The 15,652-nt window shown below is 44.5% G+C and overlaps 1 protein-coding gene and 1 long non-coding RNA gene across 2 annotated transcripts in view; one reads left to right on the forward strand and one right to left on the reverse strand.

The window, feature by feature from the left end:
- Positions 1-15,652, reverse strand: part of LOC308480979 — a 171,657-nt gene that overhangs the window by 142,208 nt on the left and 13,797 nt on the right. The gene's annotated exons all lie outside the window — the stretch shown is intronic.
- SNRNP48 (small nuclear ribonucleoprotein U11/U12 subunit 48) lies at positions 733-14,998 on the forward strand. Its single transcript, XM_081012769.1, has 10 exons — positions 733-1,034; positions 2,166-2,310; positions 4,428-4,541; positions 6,876-6,936; positions 7,718-7,783; positions 8,563-8,751; positions 9,707-9,828; positions 10,325-10,437; positions 12,430-12,594; positions 14,732-14,998. The coding sequence occupies exons 2-10, from the start codon at positions 2,170-2,172 to the stop codon at positions 14,769-14,771; spliced, it is 1,011 nt and encodes a 336-aa protein (XP_080868895.1). The 5' UTR covers positions 733-1,034; positions 2,166-2,169; the 3' UTR covers positions 14,772-14,998.

The following is a 15,652-nucleotide window of genomic DNA, read 5'->3' on the forward strand; positions in this document are numbered from 1 at the left end:
TGCTGGTATGCTGAAGGGATTATGGCTGACCAGAACCAAGCCACCCCCCTCTGATAGTCCTTGTCACATGGAGTAAAATAAAATGGAACAGTGCAAATCCGATGTATGGTTGATTTTCTATGAATTTGTAACAGAAATGGGGCGTATGTAGTGTGTGAGTGTGAGTGTGAGTGTGTGTGAAGTTTGTGCAAACAGAATGATTGGGGTGGGGGGTTCCTGCTACATTATTATATTTATTTAAACCCCGCTTTTCCCCCTGACAAGGACTCAAAGCAGCTTAAGAATAAAATAAGAGCATAGTAGGAAAAAACCTTATTTAAAAACAAACTTTAATACATGTACTGTATTCATACATGATGCACATATACACACACACTATATATATGTGTGTGTAAAATAAGAGCATCTAAGCATAGAAGAAAAAAAACTTATTAAAAAAGCAATTAAGCATTAATACATGTATTCATACATGATGCAAATATATACACACACTAAATTATATATATATAATTTTATTTGTATGCCGCCTTTCCATATTTAAAACAATGGTCAAGGCGGCTTACAACATTACAATTATGATTTACATAATTACCAACATAACAAATGTCACAAACAATCAATAAAACACATCAAAAGCTACACAGCCAAATGGAAAACAATTTCCACATGTCATAAAATCTAAAAAGACATTAATCTCAATAACAATTGAAAATGACATAGATAAAAGATAAATTTTAAAAAGGAGCCCTCTCTGTCGAGCAGCAGCAGCAGCAGCAGCAATCCTTTATGTATATTACATTTGAAACAGAGATATATTTGTAATAAAAGCACCACGGCCCCAGCACCAGCGCCCGCTCACAACTGCAGCCGCACAGCTGAATCACCAGCCATGTCGACTCCTGGCTGCAGATCCTACTTCCGCCCGGCCAGGAAGTCCCGCCCTCGGACATCCGGACGGCCCGTCTCTCCCGCCGAACTCCATGGTCAGTCAGCCCATCCCGCTTCCGGTTCCTGCCAGGCAGAGGAGCCTCCAGGTGGGTCGGGAATCAGAGGGCGGTAGGGCTGGAATGGGACCCCCCAAAGGTCCTCTAGTCCAGCCCCCTGCAATGCAGGGATCCCAGCTAAAGCCTCCATGGCAGGGGGCCGCTCAAGCTCTGCCTAAAAGCCCCCAAGGAAGGAGAGTCCACCGCCTAAATAGAAAATATAACACATTTTCATGCCACTGCCAAGCAGAGAGTTATTCCTGGGCTGGAAGCTCTTTCCTTGTGACTCGAAGTCTTGGGTTCGAGTCCTGCCCTCCAGAGCAGGAGAAAACAAGCTTGCTCCCTCTGCCATGTCACAGCCCTTGAGATATTTGAAAGTGGCTCTCGTATCCCCAGATGAACCATCCTTTAATAATAATAATAATAATAATAATAATAATAATAATAATTTATTATTTATACCCTGCCCATCTGGCTGGGTTTCCTCGGCCACTCTGGGCAGCTTCCAACAAAATATTAAAATACAATCGTCTGTTAAACATTAAAAGCATCCCTAAGCTCTTCTAATGCAGAAAGATTGGAAATCTAAATCTAATATAAGCAACGGTGTGAACTCTTTTTTTTCATCAGAGGCTGTTTTTTATTAGATTTTGTGTGTGTGGCTGTATTTTATTTTTTTTTGTAATTGCGGGGTTGTTGTTTTTAAAAAATGTAACATTTTTTATTTTTTTATTTATGATTTTAAATTTTATACCTTTCTATAATTTTACAGTCATTTTAACATTTCAAAACTACCCCCTCTTTCTACAGTTCCTTAATTTTTTAAAAAAAGAATTCTGCATATTCCAAATTAATTGAATTTACTCCTTTGTTCTTCTGCTTTAAATATGTACCCTTATAAAACTGCAGGGTTTGTAACATGTTTTAAATTGTTTGCAACCCCCCCCCCCCCCGGGACCTTGCATGAAGAGTGGGTAGGAATAGTAATTATTGATATTATTATTTTAATTTAACAGTCGGTCAGATGTCCACTCTCCCATCTTTCACTGTGCTGTTCACCGTGCTGGGACACCCATGGGAGCCAGAGGTCCTTCCGATATCTTGGGCCTAAACCGTTTTTGCTCTTTTGCTCTATTCTCTCAACTCCACTGAATGATAAAAATGGGACCTTTTTTTTGCCAGGAGCATGGATGGCATTGCGTCATCACAAATTCACCTGAGTTTGGAGGAAGTTGAGCCCGGGTTGCCCCTACAAAGCATGGCTGCTGGCACAGAGAACCCTGAGAAGAAGATGCTTCTTCCCTTCGCTGTGTGGCTTGGAAATCCGGTAAGATTACAACAGAGCAGAATATATTATTATTATTATTATTATTATTATTATTATTATTATTATTTGTACCCTGCCCATGCCCATCTGGCTGGGCCTCCCCAGCCACTCTGGGCGGCTTCCAACAAAGATAAAAAATACATCAAAATGTCACACATTAAAAACTTCCCTGAACAGGCTGCCTTCAGATGTCTTCTATATGTCAGATAGTTGTTTGTTTCTTTGACATCTGATGGGAGGGAGTTCCACAGGCCGGGTGCCACCACCGAGAAGGCTCTCTGCCTGGTTCCCTGTAGCCTTACTTCTCGCAGTGGGGGAATCACCAGAAGACCCTCAGCGCTGGACCTTAATATCCGGGCAGAATGATGGGGGTGGAGACGCTCCTTCAGGTATACTGGAACAAGGCCATTTAGGGCTTTCAAGGTCAGCACCAACACTTTGAATCGTGCTCGGAAATGTACTGTGAGCCAATGTAGGTCTTTCAAGACCGGTGTTATATGGTCTCGGCGGCTGCTCCCAGTCACCAGTCTAGCTGCCGCATTCTGGATTAATTGCAGTTTCCGAGTCACCTTCAAAGGTAGCCCCACGTAGAGCGCATTGCAGTAGTCCAAGCGGGAGATAACTAGAGCATGCACCACTCTGGCGAGACAGCACCTGTGCAAAAGCAATTTTCGGTGTCTGGGCATGTGCAGAAGCAGTTTTCGGTGCCGTGAACATGTACAGATGCGATTTCCTGCGTCTGGGCATGTGCAGAAGCGATTTTCAGAGCCGTTGAAGAGAGTCCCTGCACCGCGCTGTGCTGGTTTAGCGTAGCGCACGGGGACTCACTGAGCAGGTGGCTCGGTTTGGGGTCGGTTCATGGGCCGATTAAGCGACCCTCTTGGGTCACATCCGGCCCATGGGCCTTAGGTTGCCGACCTCTGGGTTATGCAGTCCAGCAGATACATGGAGAGTTTGTCATCAGGGCCAGATTTACGTTTGATGAGGCTCTAAGCTACTGAAGGTAATGGGGCCCTTTCTATGTCCAGCTGTCCTTTGCCAACAACAAATTGTTGCTGTTTTTTGTGTTGAATATATGCTATATGGTAATTTGTGGACCTGATAGGTATCTAAAGCCATTTGCACATAACAAATTATGTATTTCATCAAAGTGATTGTTGAACTGAAATACAATTAAGAAAAAGTATACTAATAGTGAAATACAACTTAGAAGAAGTATATTAATAGTGAAATAATTATTAAACTCTAACTTAAAATGATTTTTTAAATTCATAACAAACTTAGTAATGCAAACAAAAGTTCCTTTAGAAATACAATTTCCAAAGACTAATGTAGACTCTAGAAACTTGCTATGACATGAAATAATAAAAAGAAATAAACTTAAGGTTACACCTGTATGACTTCCCTCCACCTCAATTCGACTTTCTTTATATATTAGAATCTTATTATCATTGCGTCCCATACATATTATTCATTCCAATCCAAAATTGATTTTTTCAATTGTCTCTTAAAATCAACTTTACAAACTTAGTTTATGCATATCAATATATTACCCCTAGAACAGTGTTTTTTCACATAGTCCTCAAAACAGTGCCATTGCAAGCTGAGTTTCTGATTTGTCTGGTGTCTTATGGCTGCCGTTAATTTAGCCAGGTCTATGAATTCACATAGCTTGTTTATCCAATCTTCTTTTGTGGGGATACTGTCTCCATTCCAAATTCTAGCAAATACTAATCTGGCTGCTGCTGTGGCATATAAAAATAACTTTTTTTTATCTTGTGGGATGTCCTTTCCTAAAATCCCTAGCAAATATGCTTCTGGCTTCTTTTCAATGGATAATTTAAACATCTTTTTTAACTCATTGTGGACTCATCCCCAGAATTTTTTTTTAGTTTTCTCAGAGCTCCAGATCTGAGGGTTTTTATTTTACCAGAGGCTTTTGGGTTGCTATCTTGAAGCTAATTGGTGACATTAAATTGTCTGATAGTTTTAATATTGAGAGAAGAGATAGCCAGGGAAATGTTTTTCGAATTCCTGTTCCACTATGAAATTTGTCCGCTTTCCTGAAGGAGTCTTGCCACTCTGTTTCACGCATAAAATGTTTTGTTTCCCTGCAGTGTGAGCGAGTTTCTTGCCCATATGATCCTAACCACCAAATGCCCAAATCTTCCCTGAAGAAGCATATGGTGTCCTGTAGGCTGAGAAAACTGGATTATTCCAAAGAGGAGGAGGTAATACTCTTTGCTAGTCTCCTTTTTGTGGGGATTATTCATATTCTAGAACGGGAGGGAAACTCCTTAGTTTTTCTCGAAAACAATAGTCGCTTCCTATTTTTCAAACTTCTGAAGTTGCCACCCAGGGTGTGTTCTTCAGAATAGGATGAAAGAAAACCGAGTTTTTAAAAACTCGCATGAGATGATGATTAAAATTCAAGCTCAGTTTGGAACTAAATCTGAATGTTATACAAACTCTGCCTTTATTTTGGTCTCGTTTCTTGAGGAACCTGCTTTCTTCAAACATTGAACTGAAGGTCGCTTTGCGAAGCAGAGGAAGAAGAACGCATGGGGGGAAATGTGCAACTTAGGTTCAGCATAATAAATGGCATAGTTTAAGTAATGTGTTAGTATTTATTAATGTACTAATGTGTCTACTAGAGCCAAGAACTTTCAAATCAGCACAAGCATTTGGATTTAGGAGGTGATTTTGCATTGTGTCGACTGGGTTTGATTCATTGACAATAATTTCTGATCGAATCCCACAGGCCTCTTCACCTTGGCCATTTGCTTTCTCTACGCCTGACAGGCACGTATAAGCATTGTGGAACACAGGCCAGTTGCTTCATCAGGCATCCTCAGTACATAAAGATGATAGGTAGCTTTGATGTACAGTGGTGCCTCGCAAGACGAAATTAATTCGTTTCGCAAGTTTTTTCTTCTTGCGAGTTTTTCGTCTTGCGATGCACGGTTTCCCATAGGAATGCATTGAAAATCAATTAATGCGTTCCTAGGGAAACCGACTTCAGACCAGGTCCGGGGACAGTCTGTCCCCCGACCCCTTCTGAAGGCTGGGGGGGGGACAAGGGCTTTTCTTCCCACCCACCCCAGCATTTTAAAAAACCCCGGGACAGCGGAGGGCTTCTCCGCTGTCCGGGGCGATCTTAAAATGCTGGCGGGCGGCATTTTAAAATCGCCCCGGGACAGCGGAGGACTTCTCCGCTGTCCGGGGCGATTTAAAAGCCCCTGGGAAGGCAGGCAGGGGGGACAAAGACTTTCGCCCCCCGCCAGCCTTCAGAAGAGGTCCTGGACCTCTTCTGAAGGCTGGCGGGGGGCGAAAGTCTTTGTCCCCCCCGCCTGCCTTCAAAAGCTGTCCGGCCAAGGCTTCGCGGACCTCTCCGCAAGCAGCGGCAGCGCTGCCGCTGCTTGCGGAGAGTTGCCGGCATGCCGAAGCCTGCGCGCGCTGAGATCAGCGCGCCCAGGCTTCGCGGACCTCTCCGCGAGCAGCGGCAGCGCTGCCGCTGCTTGCGGAGAGTTGCCGGCATGCCGAAGCCTGCGCGCGCTGAGATCAGCGCGCCCAGGCTTCGCGGACCTCGCCGCGAGCAGCGGCAGCGCTGCCGCTGTTTGCGGAGAGTTGTCGGCATGCCGAAGCCTGCGCGCGCTGAGATCAGCGCGCCCAGGCTTCGCGGACCTCTCCTGCCTTCAAAAGCCGTCCGGGATAGCGGGAAGCGCTTCCCTGCTATCCCGGACTGCTTTTAAAATGCTGGCGGTGGGGAGCAAAGCCTTTCGGCCCCCGCCAGCCTTCCTGGACCTCTTCTGAAGGCCGGAGGGGGGGGGGAAGGCTTTGCTCCCCACCGCTAGCATTTAAAAGAGGTCCCCGGAGATTTCCCTATGGGCTTTCGTCTTGCGAAGCAAGCCCATAGGGAAATTCGTTTTGCGAAGCGCCTCCAAAACGGAAAACCCTTTCGTCTAGCGGGTTTTCCATCTTGCGAGGCGTTCGTCTTGCGGGGTACCACTGTAGTTTAATCTTTAGATAGATCTTAAGGGCCAGGAAGAGAGTTCACAAGGAGATGGTAAATACTACCCATCCTGTCTCTCCTGTTTATGACCTCTGGGGTTTTGCTGAATGCATTCCTCCTTTTATTCCTATTTTATTTACTCTGGACTACTATGCATGCTCAAGTAGGAAATAGTTTCTTTGTAGTTTTAACTTTAACTTTGTCCCACGTGGGTTTTTTTTTTAAATGCTCAGAGGAAATCTGATTGGTTCTTACAAACACTGTGTAAAAAGTTCTTTTGTGAATAAAACGACCTGGGCCGAGGGGTGGAGAGGAATTATTATTATACACACTCCTCCCAGAGTTTTGCTGGTCAAGCCTCCTGTGTATTCTGTTAATCAGAGTCCAATCCTTCCTTGCTTTGGGAACGCTACATACAAATGAGGAGGACTGGATTAGCCACATTGGGGAGAGTGTTGAGTTCTGTTCCACTTCTGTAGCTGAGAGAATATCCACTGGTGACAATCACTGATTACTGAGCGGCTTCATCTTTTATTTGCCTTTTGTCTTGCAGGCTGCAATGTACGATTCTGCTTTTTTCTTAGAGAAAGCAAAGATCCCTCACGTGCAGATGGGTGAGTGCGAATGTGGCAGTGAAGATAAAGTAAAATATTGCACAGCCGACATGGTTCTTATTGTATGTTAGCAGAATAATCAAGCTCTGGGCCAGTGTGTCAGTGCAGCTGTGGACTGAATGAGGGCCAATAAACTGAGTTTATTTCCTGGGGAAATTGAGGGTTTGTGAGTAGGTGGTCTCTGTGCTTGAAAGATAGGCCTATTTCCTTGTTCTGGATAGGTTGCTCTCCCCCTGAAAGGGCAGGTACATAGCTTGGTGGTTCTCCTGGATACATCTGTGTCCTTAGAAGCCCAAATGACCTCTGTGGGTAGGAGTCACATTTATAAAAACAGCTATTTTTATAAATAAGACAAATAGCTTATCTGAAATTTGGGTGCTATGTTGTTCACTGATTTTGTGATCATTTAGTCCAAGGAGCCTAGAATATTATTATTATTATTATTAATAATAATAATAATAAATTAATTTATACCCCGCCCATCTGGCTGGGTTTCCCCAGCCACTCTGAGCGGCTTCCAACAAAGATTAAAAATACATTAAAATGTATATTAAATATTAAATAATATTAAAGATATCCATAGGGAAACAGGTCTAGAAAATCTTTTTTTATATGCTGCATAATTAAAATTTCTGATCTCAGAATGTGAATGGCTTTTAAAACCGTGTCAGGTGCTGCTTAATGTATATTGGGTATTGCAGATTGAATCGTCTGTCTTTAGACTTCCAAGTGTCCTAAATATAGTTAGCATTCTTATATGTCCTCCTTTATTTTGCTGCAGACAAGAATCTGCAATTTGACATCATTAAACAAGCCATTGCTAAAGAGAGTGGAAGTTATGGTTCAGGTAAGTAGGGATTTGGAAGTGACAATCATCCTTGGTTCCTATTGGGTCTTGTCTGCTTGTATGCAGGAGAATGTTTTTATACAGCGATTTCTGGCTTTCCCATTTTATCTCCGTTTCTTGGAATGCCCTGAAAACGCTTATATTCTTGAGGCTCAGTCATTCCTTATATAAGCCTTCCCTTTTGGCTGACATGCAGCCTGATCTATGGAAGCGAGCCAGACTCTGAACCAGCCAGCATTATTAGTTCTGCTAAATGTACATACAGTGGTACCTTGGTTCTCAAACGCCTTGGTTCCCAAACGTCAAAAACCCAGAAGTAAGTGTTCTGGTTTCCAAACGTTTTCCGGAAGCCAAACATCCGATGAGGCTGTCAGCTATTATTTCTGGGGCTCCTGCACCGATCTGAAGCTGCGCCTTCGTTTTTAACATTTCGGAAGTCAAACGGACTTCCGGAACGGATTAAGTTTGGCGCTTTCGTTTTCGCTCTTTATTTTGCGTTTTTGTTTTGGGAGCTTTTTTTGGTTGATTTGTTTTTGTGACTGTGTGGAACCCAGTTCAGCTACAGATTGATTGATTGTGTGACTGTGGAAATGGATAAAAGCCCCCCATCCAAACAATGACTCTCATCAGAGCAAGTAAGTAAGAAAATTAATTTTAATTTTAATCATCTACAGTACTGTCTTATTTTATGGTACAGTACATTGATTCTTGTGTCACGAGTTCCGTGTGTTCTTCACAGCCCTCCGCTTCAGATCATGTGTCTGTTTTGAATGCTCCAGGTACCTATTCCTTCCTGCCCGTCGAAGTCCCACAGAACCACAAGCGCTACGTCTGCGACCTGACCCAAGCCGACCGCCTGGCCATTTACGATTACGTCCTCGCTGAAACGAAGAAGCAGAGGTCGAGATCCCAGCTGGCAGAAAACGACAGCGATCTCTTCGTAGACCTGGCAGCAAAAGTCAACCAAGGTCAGGGGGAAACCGTTACAGCTGTACTCTGTGTGACATTTGAAAGTCACAAAAGGTGGGGTTGGATTTGGTACGCTTTTGCTCAGGCAGGTTCCCCTGATTGAATTAGATCTCTCCACCTACAGTCGAGTCGTTTACCTTATCTCGGTCTTTTTGAAGTTGTATTTTCTTCCATTTCCCCCAGTGATATTTGTAGGAATAACGGAGACGACAGGAGGTTGGATGCAGGTGAGCTGTGCGTGAGCAAGCTGGCAAGCATTCTCCAAGCAAGCTGCCAGCTAGCTCTGCCGCGGCTCCTTTTATTAGCAGAGGTCAAAAATTGGAAACAGTAGTGAAACCGACCTGAACTTAATGTATTTCCATCTAAGCACATTTCCAGCATTAGCAAATACACGTGTTAGCAGGTGTTTCCCTGAGATGTTCCCCCCAATACTCGATTACGTCTGCGTCCCCCGCCATGCTCCAGCCAAGCGATATGTCTAACAAACAAATTGAAAAGAGAAGAAGATAGTAAATTGAAGGAGTTAATTTTATTAGGGGATTTTGGAAAACTGTTACAAGGTGATAGAATGAAATTCAGTTAGAGGGGATTTGAGGAAGTCAGATAACAATGAAAGTTAAAATGGGTTCTAGAAGTAATAAGTGCTTATATTTTTATTTTCTTTTAGTATTGTAATGTGCTTTCTTTTGTGTGTATTATATGTTATATTTGTCATAAATGTGGAAAATCAATAAAAAAAATTTTTTAAAAAAAAATTGTGAGAGGACAAAAGGTCAGGGGGAAAACCCTGTTTTCTAGCCAAGAAGGCAAAAGGTCAGGGAAAGCCGGTGCAACACTCCTTGACATAGTGTTGCATGTCTGGTGAAGTTACCTCCACAGATATTGTACACCATCTGTGAATTAAAGCTGATGTTTCTAATGCAATAAAATAACCTCTTCTTCTTTTGACTTCAGATGACGGTCAGAAAGGTCCAAAATCCCACCTTGAAATTCTCGCAGAGATGCGGGATTATAAAAGGCGACGTCAGTCCTACAGAGCGAAGAATGTCCACATTACCAAGAAATCCTACACAGAGGTGAGTTCCGGGGAGATGGGGAGACGATGGGTATCCTTGCAGGAATCAAAACACTTCTCAGTTGGCACAAAACATCCAAGTTACAGGGAACCAGGCAGAGGGCCTTCTCGGTGGTGGCGCCCGCCCTGTGGAATGCCCTCCCACCAGATGTCAAAGAGAACAACAACTACTAAACTTTTAGAAGACATTTGAAGGCAGCCCTGTTTGGGGAAGCTTTTAATGTTTGATGTATTACTGTATTTTAATATTTGGTTGGAAGCCGCCCACAGTGGCTGGGGAAGCTCAGCCAAATGGGTGGGGTATAAAAAATATTTTTTTATTTATTAAACTCAAGTGGTTTATGATTTCTAGTATACCCAATGTTTTAGGCTGAGCTGCCTTATAAATGTGCATTTTAAGGAAGCGTCCGATCACCTTACCGTTTGGCAAGCTCTCCTGCCCAGCTGAGATTTCACTGTTTGCCTGATTTCCACTCCTGTCTGTGGTCCCTGCCCAGGTGATCAGGGATGTGATTGGCGTGCACATGGAGGAGCTTGCCGCTCACTGGCAGGAGGAGAACAGGAACGCAGAATCTTGCGAAGACGAAAACTCCTCTAAGTCTGCAGGAAGGTAAGAACCGTCGCTACAAAACACTCGCGGGGACACTTGTACCTTGTGAACTGATGCAAATGGTCTTAGGATTGCAGCTTTGCCAGGTCAACTCTGGAATACAGGAATTGTACGAGCTGGAAGGGAGTCAAATTACACGGAAGGAGATTCCAATTAACCTGAAAAAGAACTTTCTGACACTAAGAGCTGTTTGACCCCCTCAGTGTCAGGAGCTCAGCCTACACTCGAGTAGGACTCTGGCAGAGACACATGCCCGACTGGCGTGTTCCCTCCCTCCTGGTCGATCGTTCGGGAGCTTCAAAAGCTTTCTTCAGCCCGAACATCACAGCGACCGATGCCCACAGACATTGGCACACTTAGGGACCCGCAGAGTTTGCGCAGCTGCGTAACAGACCTCGGCAACTCAGCATTTTGGCTAATCTACTTTATTTACATATAAACACACACGGAGCACTGCAACATGGCTCCCTCTCTCTCTAGCATCAGACAGCAAAGAGAAAAAGAACAAAGGACAATAGTCCCACTTCACAGAACACAGTAACACAAACATCCTGTCTCCGTCACTTCCCACTCTGTGGAGTCAAAACATATACCGTCATGTGATAGACAAAAATCCCATGACTGCAGTCATGGAGCAGGAATTCTAACACTCAGAAGGTGGAACACTTTCCCTCAGAGCTTTTTAAACAGAGGTTGGGTGGCCATCCCTCAGGAATACTTTAGCTGTAATTCTTGCATTGCTGGGGGTTGTGCAAGATCAGGGGTCGGCAAGCTTCCTGCAGCCAATGGGAAGCTGGCCAGCGTCACGGAAGGCGGTCCCTGCTCTGCTCCGCACCGGTTTAGTGTGGCGCACGGGAGCCAACCCCCCCCATCGGGCGGCGCGGGTCCAGGGGCCGGTTAAACTGTTGGAAAAATGCCCACCCAGGAGGCTTGCCAGCTCCCAGATCCACCAGGGCATTTATCCGGAATTCGTTCTCTGGCTGGAACCCAGGAATCCTCCTCAGTCCAGAGAGGCCATTAATAAGTGACTCCTCCCTTTTGAGAGAAGCACACTCACTTTCTCCTGGCAATCCATCACAGAAGAAAGAGGCAGTCTGTAGTCTCCAGCTACTTTATTCGACTGTACACACAAACACACATGTCTGCTCTCTCTGAGCAGTCCAGCATCAGAGTCTGTGACTCAACACTGCTTCAGTCCAGAAGCGGAAGACCTAACTGTAACTCCACCCCAGTTACACTCAGGACTGTCTGAGAACTGGCTCAGACTTCCTTTCTCACGCTGAGAGACATCACCTGATGTCAACAACCTTGCTGCTCTTGCTACTTCCTGGCAGCTTGTGGGAACTGAAATCCCAACATAAACGACCCCCATAGGCCCTTGTGGCCCATGGGCCTTAGGTTGCTGACCCCTGCGCAAGTTGACCCTCGGTGTCCCTTCCAACTCTACAATTCTGATATTCTATCTCTAGAAGTTCAGGGACTTTTAGGAGTCTTCCAGAAATCATCTGTGCTGCCCCTTCTTTGTGCACTAATGCCCCACCGTTTCATGAATCCCTTAGCTGATTTCTCCCCCATTTCTCCTTAAATGCTAAATTCTCTAGGGCTGCCTTGTACAATCTTATTTACAACTTTCCTCTCTTCCACAGCGAGTGGCAAACACAAGATTGGGCAGCAAAAATGTTCTCCTCCTCTTCCCACTAAATCCCCCATTGTGATTTGAGGGATATACCATGCTGGTGAAAATGGTTTGGGGCTCATATGTTGTGCTAGGGGAAAATCTCTCTCCCGTTGTAAGGAGGTGTTTTGCGATTTTTCAGAGGAAGACAAGGCTGCAGTATTTTGCAGACGTGATTGTTTACCAAGTCAGCATCTTTTCCAGATTATTAATTACTGACTTGCTGACCATACAAAAACAGACATAGCAGTTTATTTCCCCTAAATTAAATGATCTGTACTCTAATAAAGCAATTATGCACCCGCGCTCTTTATTAGAAAAGAAGAGCGAAGATCTACCTCGGCTGACTCAAGACAGTCTAGTGGAAGTTCAAAGGATGCTGATTCTTCTCGCCATAAGAGGAATTCCAGCCGAAGTCCGGGCAAACGGAAAAGGAGTCGGGGAAGAGAGAGAGGCAAGGAGTCCCGAAGGAAAAAAGCGAGGCGAGTACTGCCCTTGGTCTCTTGACTTCCAGTGATTGGCACCGTGTTCATCAAACATTATATCAAGGTTCAGCTGAACGTGCCACAGAGTGGCTTGCAAATACATGCAACCCGCAGAGGACCTTAAGGTCCATGAATAACCATAGTTTAGAGGTCCCGGGCCCTAAGGAAGTCAGACTATCCTCCACCAGGGCCAGGGCCTTCTCAGTGATGGCTCCGACCAGGTGGAATGCTCTGTCGCAGGAGACCAGGGCCATGCAGGATTTAACCTCCTTCCGTCGGGCCTGTAAGACAGAGCTATTCCGCCTGGCCTTTAATTTGAATTCAGACTGATCTTTTATTTCCCTTCTCTTCCCTCCCCCTCCCCTTTTATGAAGATCACCCGCTCTGAGACCCCACAGCTAATTCTCCCCTGGTCTCCTCGCTGGCCCAAGTAGGACCAATTCAACCAGCTAGCCCTGGGGATTATCTAATTGATTTCTGAACTTTGAATTTTATTGTTATTCATGTTTTTATACTGCATTTTATGCTGCTTTTATAATTAAGTGTTTTAAATTTGTTGTTAGCCTCCCTGAGCCTGGTTTTTGAACCGGGAAGGGCAGGGTATAAATAAAAAAATATTATTATTATTGTTATTATCTCACATGAGGGTTTGGTTCCTGGGATCCACACGTAAATGCAAAAACTCATGAAGCCAAGAACCCCTGGATCTGGCCCCCCAATCCTTGCAAGGTAGAGATCTGCTTACCCAATTTCGGGGAAGGAGATGCAAGGGCTCTGGGATGCTGTTAGAGCTCTTGCACCGTCTTCCCTAAGTTGGGTAAGTTTGCAGTTGCAGGGAGAATAAATAAATGGAGAGTGGATTTTCTCCAGTCTTCCTTCCTTCCTTCATTCCACCCACACAAAGCTGAGATTGTATATGTCAAATAAGCATAAGATGCGAGTTACCTGTCACACCGTCTATTGCTTAAGCACTGCTTAAATCCCCAGTTCAGACCTAACCCAACAGTTTCGCCCGACAGCTGGTGTTTTGTTCGTTCAGATACTCTTTATTTTACCCCTCCTAGACTTGTCTGTAACATCTGCACAGCTCTTCAAGGGCTAAGGCACATGTTATGCACTTTATTGCACTATCCTAAATACGTGCAAGGGACGCGGGTGGCGCTGTGGGTTAAACCACAGAGCCTAGGACTTGCCGATCAGAAGGTCGGCGGTTTGAATCCCCGCGACGGGGTGAGCTCCCGTTGCTCGGTCCCTGCTCCTGCCCATCTAGCAGTTCGAAAGCACATCAAAGTGCAAGTAGATAAATAGGTACCGCTCCGGCGGGAAGGTAAATGGTGTTTCCGTGCGCTGCTCTGGTTTGCCAGAAGCGGCTTAGTCATGCTGGCCACATGACCCGGAAGCTGTACGCCGGCTCCCTCGGCCAGTAAAGCGAGATGAGTGCCGCAACCCCAGAGTCGGCCACGACTGGACCTAATGGTCAGGGGTCCCTTTACCTTTACCTTTCAAATACATGTACCTATCTCGTGTGTGTGTCTCAAAATTTCGTACACCATGCTCCAGCCGTAAGTTGTTGTTGTTAATGTATTTATTACCTGACCTTCATCCCAAGGTTCCAGGGCAGGTTGCAACAAGAAAAACAACATTAAAAATAATTCAAAGCAAGTTTGCCCTATTAGAGAAAAATACCATATTCTATCTCTCTAAGGTGCAAACAGCAATTTGTGTAGGAATTGGGAGCGATTTTCTAAATGGCATAGGTGTCAAAGAGTTTAAAACGTACCTCCATGCAGCCGAAAGCAAGTTCAAATTCCTGCAGTTGCAATTGGGTTAAAATGGATTTTCTGCGTGATATGTAGCTTGGCCTAAGAATAGCCAAAAAGGGAATACCCATACCTAAAATATCTTACTAACAGAATATTTACAGTTGTTGGGTGGAGTTTGTGTGATGCCAGAGTAACAAGGAATGGAAGTGGAGGCAGTGCTGTGTATCTCAGCTTCATCTCAATGGGGATGAGGATAGAAAGGTTGAGCCACAGTCTTCATGGAAAATAAGGGTAGATTTCTGAGGGATTTGGGTCGCTTTGTATCGGGAGTGCTAAAGACTTACATAATGATGTTTTTCGTTTTCTTTCAGACATGAAGGCAAGCATCGCAGTCACAAAAGGAAAAAATGAAACCAGTGTAGTAAAAGTCTGTCGGCAATGCCAATTATAGAAGTCAAGCTGTGCTCTGTCAATTGTTTCATCCATTAATAAATGCCGTGCAAAAATTCCCTTTTCCAGTTTAGCTTGCTTTACTGAGGAGTAATGGGACCGAGATGCAAAGGTCACTGTTTGGTCAGACAGAATGGTTTTTATTTTATTTTTATTTCTTTTATTAAAGATTTTCTTGATTTACAAAAGTGTGTGCAATGTCTCTCTCTCTCGTATTCCCCCCCCCATGTAACATTTTTACAAATCAGTTTCATTTGTTAAAACATTAGGAAGAAAAGGGGGGAAGAGGTGGAGGGAGGGAAAGATGAGTGGGGTCGGGTGGTGATGTTTCTATTTTACTTAATATATGTGGGGTTTGGTGTCAGCGTTGCTTGTGGAGGTTCTCTGCTGTGCACTTGTGTTCCTTTGGTGGTGAGAGATGTTGGGGTTGGCCGAGGGTGTGGCTGTTCATTTGTGGTTGGCTGTGGTGGTCTTTGTTTTCGTGTGTGAGTGGGGTGGGAGGGTGTTTTGGATCAGGTTAGCCATATTGATTTGTATGCTGTTGGTGGATTTTTGTCATTGTCTTGTTGGGCTGTGTATGTGATAAAGGGGAGCCAGACCGGGGCGAAGGCGTCTTCTTCTATTTGTCCCCGTGTCAGTTTCAGTTTATTAGTGACTTTTTCTAGTAGGGCTGTTTCCCAGACTATTTGGTACCATTGGTCCATGCTTACTCCTGACAGGTCTCTCCAGTTTCTGGCTATGATGCTTCTGGCTGCTGAAAGTAGGTGGGTTATGAGTTCTTTGTGATGTAAGTGGGCATTATTGTCTTGGAAAATGTTTAGTAGGGCCAATTCTGGGGTGAT

The sequence above is a fragment of the Podarcis pityusensis genome, assembly GCF_964106645.2.
Source record: "Podarcis pityusensis genome assembly, chromosome: 7".
Lineage (NCBI taxonomy): Eukaryota > Metazoa > Chordata > Lepidosauria > Squamata > Lacertidae > Podarcis > Podarcis pityusensis.

Bases quoted from the DNA above. Each gene is read 5' to 3' on its own strand.
- SNRNP48 (XM_081012769.1), top strand. From the start codon at position 2,170: ATGGATGGCATTGCGTCATCACAAATTCACCTGAGTTTGGAGGAAGTT. The intron at 6,937-7,717 runs GTGAGTGCGAAT...ATTTTGCTGCAG, and splicing joins GATCCCTCACGTGCAGATGG to ACAAGAATCTGCAATTTGAC. The intron at 10,438-12,429 runs GTAAGAACCGTC...GCTCTTTATTAG, and splicing joins TCCTCTAAGTCTGCAGGAAG to AAAAGAAGAGCGAAGATCTA.